Source organism: Rhincodon typus, chromosome 30, assembly GCF_021869965.1.
Source record: "Rhincodon typus isolate 14 chromosome 30, sRhiTyp1.1, whole genome shotgun sequence".
Lineage (NCBI taxonomy): Eukaryota > Metazoa > Chordata > Chondrichthyes > Orectolobiformes > Rhincodontidae > Rhincodon > Rhincodon typus.
In genome coordinates, this window is record NC_063361.1 from 31348772 (window position 1) to 31365229 (window position 16458).

Consider the following 16458-nt stretch of genomic DNA (forward strand, 5'->3'; position numbering starts at 1 on the left):
TTCCTGCTCCTATGATGCTGCTTGGCCTGCTGTGTTCATCCAGCTCTACACCTTGTTATCTCAGATTCTCCAGCATCTGCAGTTCCTACTGTCTCTGAAACAATGGGTAGCCATTGCTTTAGATTTTACGAGATTTTAAATTGCAAAAGATGAGAAGTTTCAGTTTTTATATTTTGCCAAATAATTTCTTCGTTTGGGAGAGGTTGTTCCAACAATGTTTTTTAGTCAGTAAATTGCTTGTGAAGTGTAGTCCTTGATATAATGCAGAAAACATAGCAACCAATTTGTGCACAGAAAGTTCCCACAAGCAGCAATGTCCATATGATTTTTTTTTAGTAAAAGCAAAATACTGTGGATGCTCGAAATATGAAACATTGCAGAGAATACAGGAGAAGCACAGCAAGTCTAGCGGCATCAGTGGAGAGATAAACAAAGCTAACATTTCAAGGCCAATATGACTATTCCTCAGAACTGATTGCTTTTAGTGTTGCATAGAGCTTAATCTTGGCCAGTGCATCAGTGTGAACTCCTCTATTCTTCTGCAGAATTGTGCTGTGGGATCTTTAATGTCTGTTGAAGTCAGTCCCTTGCTTTAACGGAAACCGTAACATAAATTGCTGGGAAAGCTCAACAGGTCTGGCAGCATCTATGGACAGAAATCAGAGTTAGCGTTTCAGGTCGAGTGACCTGCCTTCAGAACACCTTGCTTTAACATCTCATTCAAAAAGCTAAAGTGAAACACTGCCTCAGCATTGCGGTGGATTATTATTCTGGGCTTGGCCTGATAAATTACAAATAATATTTGCGCCACGCAAGTGCCAGAAAATGACCAACCCTAACAAGAGAGAATTCAACCATCGCCTCTTGATATTCATTGGCATTAGCATCACTGAATCCTCCACTGTTTACATTTTGGGAGTGGGGTTACCATTCAGCTGAACTGAACAGCCATATAAATACTGTGGCTACAAAAGCAGGTCAGAGGCTAGGAATCCTGTGGGGAGTAACTAATGTTCTATCCACCATCTACAAGGTACAAGCCAAGAGTATGAAGAACACTCTAAACATGCCTGAATGACTGCAGCTCCAACAACACTCAAGAAATAAAACAGCCTTCTTTTATTGGTGTCCATCCATCATCTTCAACATTCACCCCCTTCATCTCTACCACATACTGTGACAGTGTGTACTCCCTACTTGCCTGGATGAGTGAAGCCCCAACAACACTCAAGAAGCTTGCCACCATCCAGGACAAAGCAGCCCGCTTGATTGGCACTACATCCACAAGCATCCACTCCCTCCATCACTGATGCTCAGTAGCAGCAGTGTGTACTGTCTACAAGATGCACTGCAGAAATTCACCAAAGATCCTCAGACAGCACCTTCCAAACCCACGACCACTTCCATCTAGAAGGACAAGGGCAGCAGATATATGGGAACACCACCACCTCCAAGTTCCCCTCCAACTCACTCACCATCCTGACTTGGAAATATATCACTATTCCTTCACAGTCGCTGGGTCAAAAATCCTGGAATTCCCTCCCTAATAGCATTGTGGGTCAACCCACAGCAGGAGGATTGCAGCGGTTCAAAAAGGCAGCTCATCACCACCTTCTCAAGGGCAACTAGGGATGGGCAAGAAATGCTGGCCAGCCAACGACGCCCACATCCCACAAACGAATTAAAAAAACTACAAGATGCACTGCAGTATCTCACAAATGCTCTTCTAACAGCACCTTCCAAACCCACAACCTGTACCACATAGAAAGACTAGGGCAGTAGATACACAGAAACGTCACCACTTGCAAGTTCTCTATCCTGACTTGGAAATATATCACTGTTTCCTCATTGTCACCTGGAACTCCTTTCTTGACAAAAATGTGGGTGCCCTTACAACCAAAGGACTGTTGAAGAAGGTGACTCATCTTCTTAAGGCCAATTTGGAAAGGGCTATAAGTGCTGGACTAATCAGCGATGTACACATTACATAAATTAATAAATTTTAAAAGTAGATTTTATATTCTGCAGGGGATCATAAATTCACAATCTTTTGATTCAGAGGCAAGAATATTGTCCCTAATATATGCTAAAGACACATAACTGAAAGGACTTTGACTTCTACCATGAGGAAATGTACGACTGAGCAAGTGAATAAAAGTTGAATCCTATTTGATATCACTATTAATTGAAGAGTGATGGGACTGATACTGGGGAGGGATTATGTGAAGAAAGGATGAGAGATCAGGGACTCATGGGTTATGTCTGCTGAAACACAATGGTAATTACAAAGAGTGAATGGTGATAGAATATGAGCTGCCCCAACTCCCAATCCAAATTCAGATTCTGCAGCTTTGCAAAGAACATGCCTTCCACTATCTGGAAATGAGGTAATTCAGACAGAACTGCCAATCAAGGGTTAACTCACAGCCTTTGGGAGTAACAGTCTTCCTGTACAGATAGCTATTCTTGTATGTGCTGGCAAAACGAGGCACCCCTCATCAACTCAAAACAAGTCATTTGACTAAAGCTGGGGGAAGATCTCAGCTGGGATTGGAAATGCAACAAATAAACATTGTGTTCTAGAAATCTGCAATTACTGGCTCAGTATCTGATGGAAAGAATAATGCATTGGATTTAATCCTTCATCCCAGCTGATAGACTGGTAAAAGGATTGCCCTATTTTCCCCTTCTTTCCCTACTCCAACAATATATGTACAAAGAATGAACCCTGCATAGGGTAGTAAACAATTGTGCTGTTCTTGGACATGTGCTGTGGTAGGTAGCACCCTGCAGCAGAGGAAGGGACAGTGTCTTTTGATTTGTACTGCTATGTAGAGCAAGATGTTACATGCTAGGTTTTGCGACAAAGCTCCCTTGTTTTCATGGCTAGGCAATGGTTTTCTTAAGAGGACTGGGGCTTAGAAGATACACTTATAACTTTAATCATTGCCAAGTATGGGTTAGCATACTTCAGTGTATGGATATAATTTGCCATTAAAATAAGGGTTTAGACATAGAAGCAGTGGTGTAGTGGTAATGTAACTAGCAATCGAAAAACCCAGGCTAAAGTTCTGAGGCTATGGTTTCAAATCCCACCATGTCAGCTGGTGAGATTTGAATTAATGAAATCTGGAATTAAAAGTTAATCTAATGGTGACCACTGTTGATTGTCCTAAAAACCCATCTAGTCATGAAGAACCTGCTGTCCTTACCTACATATGACTCCAGACTCACAGTGATGTAACTAACTCTGAAATGGCCTAGAGAGCCAATGCATGGAAGGAAAACTGAGGATGGGCAACAATATCCTAGCCTTGCCAGTGATGCCCATCTTCCATACAAGAATAAACAAAAAGAATCTATCAGTGCAGGACACAGCCCACAGTTTGCCGCATTGTGCCTGGGTCATCTCTTTCGATTAATGAGTCTCACTGCTGGCTGATTCCCCAGAGTCCTCCCTCCTTTTTTACCTTTTCAGCGATCTATCCAATTCTCTTTTGAATGTTACAGTTGAATTTTCTCCCATCAGTCTCTCAGGCCGTGCATTCCCACATCTCAGCAGCTGGCTGTGCAAAACATGTTCACCACCCATCAGATCTGTGTCACTAATTCAACTCCATTCCGAGTACTCTGGATACACACTGCCCTATCAATGGAAACTATCCACTCTATGCAATGAAATAGCGGGAAAGTGAATCTCAGATTTGATATGCTAATTGACCCTATGATGTCACTGTCACTTTTTGTGTCTGACCTTTCTAGCTCTGAGCAAGCTAAGGACAATTTTTAGGCCATTTTAAATTAACCAATAAAACTTGTGAAGTTAAATTACACAAATACCGAGTCAGAAGTCACATGACATCGGGTTATAGTCCAAAGGGTTTATTTAAAATCTGACAAAGGAGCAGCACTTCGAAAGCTTGTGATTTTAAATAAACCTGCTGGACTATAACCTGTAGTCATGGGACTTCTGACTTTGTCCACCCCAGTCCGACACTGGCATCTCCACATCATGCACAAATCCAGCTCTACACCTTGTTATCTCAGATTCTCCAGCATTGGCAGTTCCTACTATCTCATGCACAAATATTATTCTTTTAGTGTTTCTATTCTCCTGCACTGACACATGAAAGACCTCTCTCATTGTCTTCCTTGAATGGGTGTGCTTCATGTATAAGATCATAGCTCATAGAATCCCTACAGTGTGGAAACAGGCCCTTCGGCCCAACAAGTCCACAATGAGCTTAGACCTCAAATGTCATTTGGTCATGGGAGGAATCATTTAATGGTTTCCTTATCTGATGTCCATCCTTCTGTACTCGCTAACAGGAGATTACCAAGGAGATGAAAGATTATCAGGGATATGCAGGAATGGAGAGTCGATGATAAAATCAGATCAGCCATGATTTTATTGAATGGCAGGGCAGTCTCAAAGGGCCGAGTCGCCTACTCTTGTTCTTCATTCGTATGAGATAGTGAGTAATGATCAAGAGCATTCTTCACTCTCCCCCCTCCCTGGCCCATCACTTGGCTTTGGCCCAGCCCAGGGATCAGTTCTGCCACTGGGATCTCACTAGAGAGTGAGCCAGTTTCAGGTTAATCAGTCATCTCGCTAACTGAGTCACCAGGAAGACCTCGAGCACTTGTTTTTAATGGGAGTCAGCAGTTGCAAAGCAGTCCAAACGGTTAATGAATTATAAAAGGTGCAATTCTGATCGGATGCTTGATTGAGTTTGACGGGATGAAAAATGATGCACTCTCTGAAATCTAGTCAGGTAGCTGTTTGCACTCTAGGATTCCATCATGATTGATTGGCCTGTGTGCCTGAATGCAGTCGGAACTATCCATCACTGCATTACTGACTCTTACATGCCAATTTCATCTTCACAAAAACCCTACGATTGTCATTAATTATGAGTTAATTAAATATCATTTGTCAGCCCACAGTGTTTGCTGTAAGCGGGTCAGAAATTATATCTTCATGGAAAACAAGGTTTCATTTGCTGAATGCGCAAATATGTCAAACAATTCTTTGCCTTTTGGCCTTTCCTTTTCAAACATTTTTTTAGAACTGGTTTTAATTGAGTTTTGAGCCTTTGATTGATACACCTTCACAAGCAACAGGCGTAAAATTCTCCATGACTCTCCCATGTGAGAGAATATTGACCACTGTTATCTGGAGTAGGAGAAATGTGTATCACAGATGACAAGGAACTGCCATTCTCCCGGATTGTCCTTTTTGTCCTAGTCTCTCCATTTCTCTCCGTCCCCGTGAAAGGTGTAAATATTTGAGGGAGACCAGTTCCACAGATATTTCAGCCTATGCAGAGATTGCCAGTGAGTTAATTGACCATTAGACTGGCATCTAGCACCAACACACTCTCTCACTACCCATCAGGCAGGACTGGGTATAAAGGCAAGCTGTTTCTTCATCTAAGAAGTTTCAGCAAATACTGGATGAAACTTCTCAGTTTTTGTGCTAAGATTTCTCTTTCTGCCTTTAAAGCACATCGTGAGCATAAAATAAAAAAGAACCGAGAAGACCCGCAAGCACCTTATAGCCAATTAATTAACTGTGAATAATGGCCACTGTTGTAATGTAGGAACTGTGACATCAAATTTGTGCCCAGCAAGCTTCCACATGTAGCAATGAGAGAATAACCAGATCATCTGTTTTAGTGATGGTGCTTTAGAACTAAATATTGTCCAGGATACAGGGAGAAGTCCCTTGCTTTTGGAAATAATGCCACTGAATCTTTTCAGTCTACCTCAAGAGGGCTCATGGGGCTTTGGTGCAATATCTCATCAGAAAGATGGTACTCCTAAAAGTGCAGCAGTCCCTCAGCACTGGAATGTTAGATTGGACTGTGCTGAGGTTTCTGAAAAAGTTCTGAAACACAAAACTTTTCAACAGAAGGAATAGAGTGTTGTCCATCTAAAACAAGGGAAGCCCCTTGAGAGTAACAATGAGATATAAACTGAGCAGGCAGCTTGCCTTGAACTGAATAGATTTAACAATGTTGGCAGCGCAGTGCACTATTTCCTGAGATATGCTTTCTTTGGGTGACACACCCCACGTTAGGGATGGGTCAATGAGTGAAAGGTCTCGGGCTCCGTGACTAGGAATCCCTGACATCCTGGAACACCCTCTCCAAAAGCATTGTGGGTCTACCTACACCAAATGGACTACAGTGGTTCAAGAAAACAGCTCACTACCACCTTCTCAAGGGCATCTAGAGGGAGGTAATAAAGGCTGGCTCAGCCAACGATGCCCACTTCTCCTGAATGAATGAAAAAACACATGCTTCACACCAGGCAGGTAATGGACTCATGTGGGGGAGCTCTTTACAGGTGGTGAGGGGTAGGGTTGGGGGGATATTGGGAGGAAAAGTTGTTTTCTGCTTTGCTGCTTTTATTTTATTCTGAAAAAATAATTGATTGGCTCTAGGATTCACCGAATCTTTGTCAGATAATTTTGCACATGCTATAGGCAAATTGAAAACTTTTAGACACTTTTTCCCAAAACATTCAGAAAGCAGCTTGCAGTTGTCGACAATAGTAGGTTTAAATTGCATGTAAACCCGTCAAGATGAATTCATCAGCATCTCCCTTGACCACCAAGAAACAAAGGAGAACCGATGCTGTGGCATCACTATCATTTCCAAACTCCCCCCCACCAAGTCACATACCTTGGAAGGTATCATTGATGAAACAATGTGTTGGATTTCACTACCTCAGATAAACCTTGTCACAAGGACTGCAGCATTTAAGATTGTTGACTGAGTCAGTGATGGTTTGGTGGTATTATCACTGGACTGTTAATCCAGGGACCCGGGACCTGGGTTCAAATTCTACCCATCAGATGGTAGAATTTGAATTTAATAAATATATGGAATCAAGAGTCTAATGATGACCATGAATCCATTGTCAATTGGCAGAAAAGCCCATCTGATTCACTAATGCCCTTTAGGGAAGGTAACTGCCATCCTTACCTGGTCTGGACTACATGTGACTCCAGACCCACTGCAATGTGGTTGACTCTTAACTGCCCTCTGGGCAATTAGGGATGGACAACAAATGCTGCCTGGTCAGCGACACCCTCATCCCATGAAGAATATGAATAAAACAACTGGGATGGATAGCAGAAATGGTCTTTGAGCATGAGAAATGTTTGAAAGATGAAGAAGTGGCCTGTCATGATCTGGAATGTGCTGCCTGAAAGGGTCTAGGGCGCCAATTCAACAGGAACTTTCAAAATAGAATTCAATAAATTCAGGAAGGGGAAAAATTTGCTAGGCGAAGGGGAAAGTGCAGTACAGCAGGGCTAAATGATTGGCTCTTTCAAGGGCCAGTACAAGCATGTTGGCCCACATGGCCTCATTCTGTGCTGTATTATTTCATGGTTCTATATTCCTGTTGGCTCTGTTGTCTTTACGTTGCCTTCTTTAAACAAATACTTTAATTCATCAAATTTGAGAGTAAAATGGGTGGGTCCTATTCACTGTTGGATAGTCTTTACAACCTGCATAAGCATGATGGACCTAATAGCCTCCTGGTGTACCATCCTATTTTTCTAATTAACGTTGATTACACTACCTTGTAATAACTCCACAGAGGCCAGTTTCCCATCACCAAGTCACCCTTTATTTATACATGAAGAGTCCTTGACTTTAGTATTGCCTCATTCAGAGCCAGTTATCAGAGAGCCAGTATCTCTGACTCTCACGGGTTTTATATGTCAGCCAGGGCTCCCTGATTGAACCAGATTAACGCCTCAATCAGGGAACTCATATTCTATGAGGTCCACCTGGCTGACCTTGTTACAATCACTATACTCCTGTCTTGCCTAATAGTCCACATTATTTTGGCAACTGATGGTTGATTCATTAAAGGAACAAATATCATCCTCACTCTCTCACATTCCTCACTATGTAATTTTGCCCAAATATGGAGTTGTTTTGCCAGACATGACATCAGACATTTATCTCCTCTATTGTCTCAGTCTTCAGAATAAACCTGTCAGCTTTTTTATATCCATGGGATGAGGGCATCACTAGTTAGGCAGCATTTATTGCCCATCTTTAATTGCCCAGAAGGTAGGTAAGAGTCAACCACATTGCTGTAGGTCTGAAGTCACTTGATGGCCAGACCAGGTAAGGTTGGCCAACTTCCTTCCCTAAACTACATTAGTGAAACTGGTAGGTATTTTTCCCTGACAATCGGCAATGGTTTCATGGTCATCATTAGACTCTTATTTCCAGATTATTATTGAATCCACATTTTACCTAGTCCCATGGTGGGATTCAAACCCAGGTCCTGAAACATTACCTGGCTCTATGGACTAATGGATAATACTACAAGGCCAAGACCTACACCAAAACTTATGTTTCCATTGAAAAGAACAATTTGTATTTCTATAGCTCCTTTAATGTAGCAAAACACCACAAGGCATTTCACAAAATTTGAGTTTTTACCATGTAAGGAGCTAATAGGGCAGCTCCATCCTCATTCGTGCCATTTATAGCAGTCCCATGATATTGCACTGGAAGCGACTGTGGCGTTTAGATATTTTTAAACAAACTGTTGGGATATGCTGTGTCACCTGGAACAAGTGGGACTTGAACACAGACATGGAGACAAAAGAACCCGATTGTGGAGTTTAGATACTTTCCAATCCAAGACCACCGTCTGCAACAGTTCTGGGCACCCTGCTGTAGGAAAGATGTTTTTAAACTGGAAAGGGTACAGAAAAGATTTACAAGGGTGTTACCGAGGCTGGAGGGTTTGAGTTATATGGAGGGACTGGGGCTTTTTTTTTCCCTGGAGCGTAGGAGACTGAGGAGCAACCTTACAGAGGTTTATATAATCATCAGGGGCATGGATAGGGTGAATAAAGTCTTTTCCATGAGGCAGGGGAGTCCAAAACTAAATGGCATAGGTTTAAGGTGAGAGGGGAAAGATTTAAAAGAGGGGCAACTTTTTCACACAGAGGATGGTGCGTGTATGGAGCAAACTGTCAGGGGAAGTGGTAGAGGCTGATACAAAGACGACATTTATAAGATGCTTGGATAGGTACATATTTAGGAAAGGTTTTGAGGGATATGGGCCAATCGGGTCTCGTTCAGCTTAGGAAACCTGGTCAGCATGGATGAGTTGGGCCGAAGGGCCTGTTTCCATGTTGTATGATTCTAAGACCTTTATCAGGGACCTCTGGAGCAAGTAAGACTTGAACCCAGGCCACCTAGCTCAGAGGTAGAGACACTAACACTGCACCACAAGAGCCATCACTAAGATACCAGAGCTCGATATTTTCCAGAAATAGTGTTACACATCTCTGGAGCAGGTGGGACTTGAACCCAGGCCACTTGGTCTGTTGTGGACAGTTAAGTTCTAGTAAGGATGGACAAATGGTGCATTGCTATCAGCGTGGTCATAGCAACACAGTTGTATCCCTGACGACCGAGGTTGCTATAACAGGTAGAAATGTAGGTTGAGGGTCATCCTTCCCGAGTCACATTTGTGTGAACTCAACTGCAGGATAACAATTAAACACTTATTGTCAGGAATTGTATGGTTTGATTTAAATAAGCCTTCTCATTTGTCTCAGAGGAGCCAAAAGTTTCCTCAGCTGATTTTCTTTCCTGCTGCAGCTGATAGGCCAATTCTGGCAAGTTCCCCTTCGAACAGAAATCCAACAAATCCATTCACATTTAAAAGTCTTTGAACATCAGTCAGGGAAGATTCCTGAACCACTTCACAAGGGGGTAGCGGGAAGTTAGAATTTTCATTCCCAGCCCCCCCACCGATCACCACAAAGTTTCTAATGGGGAAATTATACATTTTAAAATTGACTTTTATAGATGTTTGTTCAGCAAAGGTATTAATGATTATGGAACTAGCGTGCATAGTGGGATTTACGGTAGAGACAGGCCACAATTTAATTGAATGTCAGGACAGCCTCAAGGCTTTTGCGAGACTTATTCTTGTGCATATTGTTTCCAACTTAAAATAATTGATGAATTATCGATTTTAATTAAAGTTTCATTTTTAATTATTAACCAACTGCATTTTCCTTACCTGTAAAATATGTTTTATTCTCAATATCCATTGTACCTGCTGGAAATAGAAACTGAAAGGAGGAAATCAGCAATGTACAGAAACAGCTGTTGTTTCCCTGGCTAGCCACTGCGTGAAGGCTTGATGTGAGGAAAGATTCTTTCAGTCACCGAAACATGACTGCAGATAACTGCTGAGGGAATGTGTTTTAGGGAATGAGAAGTCTCAAGTGTCAACCGTAGCTGAGTTGGTAGTGCACTCGGTTCTGAGCTCGGTTTCAGGTGCAAGACTCACTCGAGGCCATGAGCACAGAAATCAAGGCTCTCACTTCAGTGTAGCCCTGAGGGAACATTTCGCTGCCGGATGTGCCAAGTGCCATCAATGGAATGTGATCTGATGCCGGGTGAATGTTAATAAAAGAAAACCCCTGTTGTTGGAAAGTTCACTGCAGACCATTGTGTTGTACGAGGCATCTGCACACTGTAGGATAGGTTTGCTGTCTCGAACCTCTTTTAGGGTAAGAATCTAGATGCCTCACACACAGTCTGGCATGACGCAGGAAAAGCAATTGCTAGACTAATGGGAAGTTTTGAACAAGATGCAGTTCATGGCATGTTAGCGTACAGGTGCAAATTACAGTGATATTGCCATGAAATTGTTACGGAGACTGTGGGGAGGGCCCGGCCAGTGGTTCTCACTCCTTTGACACCCTCAACTGTTCCCCCACCACACCCGTTTATCATCTAAAATAATTCCACAGAGGCTGGTATTCCGTCAGCAAGTCACCCTTTGTTTACGCATGCACAGCACATGGCCTCTGATCAGCCAACTCAGAGCCAGCCTGACTTCTCTTTGTATCTGTCAGCTACTTCTGCTGATTGGCCCAGGTTAACAGCCCCAATCAGGGAACTCCTACTCAGTGAGATCTACCTGACTGACCTCGTTCCAATCATTAATCATCATTATAGGGAGTGGTGTTTAAGCCACTCCTCAATATTAATGCTTTCAAAGCCTTACACCCATGGCACTATTTTGAAGACAGCATGGGAGAGACTTTGGCTTGTCTCTGAATCACCATTTGAAAAAACCCACATTATCCAAACATAATCACATCTCATTGCCACTTCCTTCATTACAAACAAAATGTATCTGATGTCAACAAAAGCAAAACAGAAACAACAATGATCTCTCTACATTGCAATGCCAGTAGGGCATTCAGCCCCTCTAGCCTGTGCTGTAATTCAAAGATTGTTCCTGATCTGTGGCTTAAGTCCTCTCACCTGCTTTAATCATTTGGTACTCAGAACTAACATAAATCTGTCCCATCTCCGTTGTCAAACTATCAATTGACTCATTGTCGATAACATTTTGGGGACAGCTTTCCAGATTTCCTCTACCCTTTGTGTGCTTCCTGATTTCACTCTTTATTTTAATTTTAAAATTGTGCCATCTTGTTCTGCTTCTATGGATTCTGAAATTTCTAACGGCTTAATTTTCTGGATGCTCGTGTTAAAGTGTGTTCTGATCTTAGCACTAGCACCCTCTCTCATACAGCGCAGAATTCAACAAAAGTACAAATAAAACAAGAAATCTCAACAGTTAAATAAATAAAGCAAAATCCAGCCATCAGCACAACTTCTAAAGATTAGATCAGTAAGAAAGGTAAAGTCATCATTGTCCTACCAGACCATTGGGCAGCTGTCTCATTAGAAAGAGAGAAATGGTGGCGGTTTAACCTGAGGGTTTCCACACCTTAGGTGAGGGGAAAGGTTGAGCAGATAACCTCAGCTGATGTGGGAATTGAACCTGTGCTGTTGCTGTCACTCTGCCTTGCAAACTGGCCATCCAGCTCACTGAACTAACCAACTCCCATTTTTATCACTAAAACTAACTAGGTTTAGCATTAACACAGTGTGGAGCTGGAGGAACACAGCTGGCCAGGCAGCATCAGAGGAGCAGGAAAGCTGACGTTTCGGGTTGGGACCCTTCGAAGAAGCTTTCCTGCTCTCCTGATGCTGCCTGGCCTGTTGTGTTCTTCTAGCTCCACGCTGTGTTATCTCTGACTCCAGCATCTGCAGTTCTTATTATTTCTAGGATTAGCATTAATGTCTTCCATATTGTTTTTGTTGATGGGTCTCAGTGGAAAACCTCCCCATATTGGTTTATTAACATTATACCTGTGTTTATTTTCTGCAGAAGACTGGAAATCTTGCAGTGATTATTGCTCCACTCATTTGTGTTTTGTACAATTTAATAGATTTCACTTACCAACTACCGATTGGAAGCACAGTCGGCGTGAACCCGAAAGGCCAGCGCTGGAGACGAAGTTCTCCTGTCAATATCGACTCCATAAAAACGTTGGAGACTGAAGGAGACCGCTTGAGCCTAGATTTAGAAGGGGCCAGTCTCGCCATCGACACCCTGCCCGACAATGGAACCCAAATTGTGGTCAGTCGTTTTCTTTGTAACATCATCTGAAATTGACTGGGATCAATATTATATAAATCTTGGTTAGATTGCACGTGAGTACTGCACACATCTGTAGTTTATTTTGTATATACCAGAAAAGGTGCAAAAAAGATCTGTTAAACAATACCAGAATTAAGAAGTCATATTCATCAGGAAAGATTGAACAGACTGAGTCTTTTTATCTCGAAAAGAGAACACTGAGGGATGGCCCATGAACTTGCAGGTGATGTTGCTCCCTTGTGTGATCTGACAGGTAGGTTTTAAGTAACATGTCAAGGAAGATAGAGAGGCAAGAGATAGAGCGCTTAAGGAGGAAGCTCCACAGCATGGTCAACAAGATGAAGAAATTATATTTCAGGATACTGAAATAACACCACAGACGCCTGTATCCTATCACCAAGTCACCCTTTATTTGCACATGGAGAGTCCTTAACGCTGATCCAACCTCCTCAGAGCCAGCTCTCTGAGTGAATAGAACTTCTGATACATCTGTCCATATCTGTCAGCCAGGGCTCCCTGATTGGACCAGATTAACAGCCCCAATCAGGGAACTCATATTCTGGCTGACCTCATTACAATCACTGCAGCCCTCCCCTATTTGAGTCCAAGGACATAGGCCAATTTTTTTTTTGTAGCTCCTCCTGGGGCGTTTCAGCACCACGTCAGGTTCCTCCATCTCAGCCTCTGATACGGGCAGTGTGTAATGCACAATAGTTTGCTTCTTGCACCCATTGTGTCTCAGAAGAAATTTATTCTCTGCTTCAGGGGCAGAGGCATCGAGGGGGCAACATTTGCCATGTCCATCTCAGATTCTGAGGTCTCTTCAATGCTTGATGGAGAAGGAGAGCCCATGGGTTCCAGAACAGTCTGACAGGCTGTCGAGGAGACGGGCATATATTTTTCCCCGCACCGTTTGCAAGTTTGCAGCTTTTATGTGGCCCATGTGCTTGTTCAGGACTGTCGCACCTACCAAAACTTTATACATCACTGGATCTGACCTGACGTAGACCATGCCTCTTACCCATGTAAGGCCATTTCCGTGGTTCGTACACCAAACCTGGTCCTCTGAAGCAAGCTGTCTCTCTTGCTTAGTGAAGTCTTGTGTCTGGTATTAGCGTTCCTGATGCAACTTCACCCTCCCCGCACCCACCCAGCTCGGGGGTGATCAGATTTAACCTGGTATGGAGTAGTCTCCCCATTAGCAACTCTGCTGGAGCTATCCTTGTAGCTGCATGAGGGCTGGTCCTATAATCGAATAGGAGCAGGGACAGTTTGGTATCGAGTGAAGCTGTAGGCTGTTTCTCTGAGCCTGCCTTCAAAATTTGGACTGCTCGTTCTGCCAGATCTTTGGATGATGATGGTATGGAGATACGTATCCTTACATGTCAAATCCTATTCGACTTTAGGAAATACTCAAATTCCCTGCTAGTAGATGATGGCCCGTTATCTGTGACCAACACCTCTGGGAGTCTGTGTGTTGCAAAAGATGTGCGCAGTTTTTCTATCATCATCCCCGTGTTTGACGAATGAACTCTGTGCACGTCCAGCTACTTTGAGTGCACACCCAATATGACTAAGAACATTGAGCCCATGAAAGGACCTGCTTAGTCGACATGTAATCAAGTCCAACATTTACCTGGCCATTCCAATGAATGTGGGGGAGCTGCTGGCAATAATTTTTGTCCTTGTTGGCACTCTGGGCACTGCTCCACCAATGCAGCTATGTCTGCATCCAATCCTGGCCACCAGACATAACCTCTCACCAACATCTTCATTTTGGAAACCCCTGGATGACCCTGGTGGAGTTCCTGGAAGTGACCTTTGCTCGGGGCAGTCACTCTTGCTCCCCGTAATAATATGCCATCCTCTCCTGTGATCTAGTCTCTCCGGGTCCAAAAACGGTTCACTTCTGGTTGTGATGACCCTTTAGTTTCCCTCATCACCACTAGCTGTTTCAGTTTTGCCAGAATCAGATCTTTCTGCGTCCAAAGTCTGATATTGTCAGCTGTGACTGGGAGCATGTCCAAAAAATTTAAAACCAGAATGGAATCTTCCAGTGGCAATACCATCGGTGGTGTATCTGTCATGCAAGGCGGTTCAATGCGTCCACATTTGCTACTTGGCCTCGCAGATGGTGTTCCAACTTGTAATTATACGCACTTAGTATTAGAGCCCACCGCTGAATTCGGCCTGAAGCTATGGGTGACACTGCCTTGCTCTCTTGAAGTAGACCTAGCAGAGCTTTATGGTTCGTTATTATTACAAATTTGCGTCCTTAAAGGTATTGGTGGAACTTCCTAACTGCAAATATGACCGCCAAACCTTCCTTCTCTATCTGGGCATAGTGTTCGATGGCAGGGTCAAACGAGTCAAGCTTCCCCATTAGCGGCATGATGCTTAGCCCAACTCAAAGACAACTGTTGCAAGCAAATCTTTTGAGGAGCAGACCATTCAGCCCCTCAAGCCTCTTCTACCATTCAATGAGATCATGTCAGGTGTGTGCCTATCTCCAATGGTCCATATCCCTTTTGCTTAACAAAAAAAATCTATTCTAATTCCGCTCGTTTGTGAGTCCAAATACCTCTTATGTGAACAAAAATGCAGGAGGTATTGTTGCTTGTTGACTGCAGCATCTGATAAATAAGTTAGTAAGAATGAATTGCAACCCTTGAAAATCAAAAGGTAATGTTTCAGAAAATTTTAGAAAAAACCTTCAGAAAAATAATAGACACAGGTTGCTGTTTGCAAATGATGTACGACCACATTGTGTGCAACAGTCTGACAGTGCAATGGTCGTAAGATGTATCATATTAAAACCAGCAATTTTGATGATCTTTATAAGCAGAGGCATTGAATACAAAAGCAGGGATTCTTTTTGCTGGAGTTATAAAAAAAATGTTCAACTCCACTGTGTCTCCAGCTTCCAGTTCTGGAAACCACAAGGAAGTGAATGTTTTGTAGAGATGACAGAAGCAATGTACTAGAACAGTCTCGTGGATGAAAGATTACGGAAATGCTGAGGTTGTTCTCCAGAAAGCCAAGAAGGTGGAGGAGACTTGATGGAAATATATAAAATTATGAAGGCTTTGGATAGAATAAAAAGAAGCTGTTCCATTGGGGAAAGATCGATGATCAACTGGCATACATACATTGATTGGCAAAAGAATCAGAGGTAACCTAAAGAAAAACCTTTACACAAAGAATGCTTAGGAGTTGGAATGCATGCCCTCTCTGATATTGAGGTGGATGTTGGTTCAAACGAATGTCCTGAAGGAAATTGGATCATTCTTGGTGATAATCAAGGGAAATAATGGGTTGTGAAGGGTGGTTGGTGATAGGACTGATTGGAACACTCTAGAAGACCCAATGATCTCAATGGCCTCTTTATATTCTGTATGATCCAAAGCACATTGTGAAGATGATTGACAGAAGATGACCAGGGTTAAAACTTGAGGGTCTGCCGGAGGAAGGGACCCAGAACAGGAGAAACATCAGAGTCTCCCTCTGGGTGGGGAGGGGTTTAATGTCTAAAGCGATATACACCAGAATGTGCAGGCTTGGTGTGACAGTGAAATGGAATATAACATTTTTTAAAACGCTGACAGTTTCTTGCAGTGAGCCTTTAGTTAAATTCAGTTTCTGGCCAGACTTATTCAGAAAACACCCGGAAATAAAGTAAATAACCAGGGTTCTGGAAAAGCAACATAATGAAGTGTCAGCGATAGTAGGAACTGCAGATGCTGGAAAATCTGAGATAACAAGGTGTAGAGCTGTATGAACACAGCAGGCCAAGCAGCATCATAGGAGCAGGAAGGCTGACGTTTCGAGCCTAGACCCTTCATCAGAGTCAAGAGTTTTCCAAATAAATTTTGGGATTCAGATGTACTGATTTCTAAATACCCTGAAGTCAGTAATTGTTTCTACAATTTACCT

At 42.8% G+C, this 16458-nt stretch overlaps 1 protein-coding gene across 2 annotated transcripts in view; it reads left to right on the forward strand.

The window, feature by feature from the left end:
* Window positions 1–16458, forward strand: part of LOC109935240 (plexin domain-containing protein 1-like) — a 268940-nt gene that overhangs the window by 54294 nt on the left and 198188 nt on the right. For both annotated transcript variants that reach the window (XM_048614603.1, XM_048614604.1), the window contains exon 2: window positions 12314–12504. In XM_048614603.1, the coding sequence (XP_048470560.1) occupies window positions 12314–12504 (191 nt within the window). The remainder of the gene's footprint in view (window positions 1–12313; window positions 12505–16458) is intronic.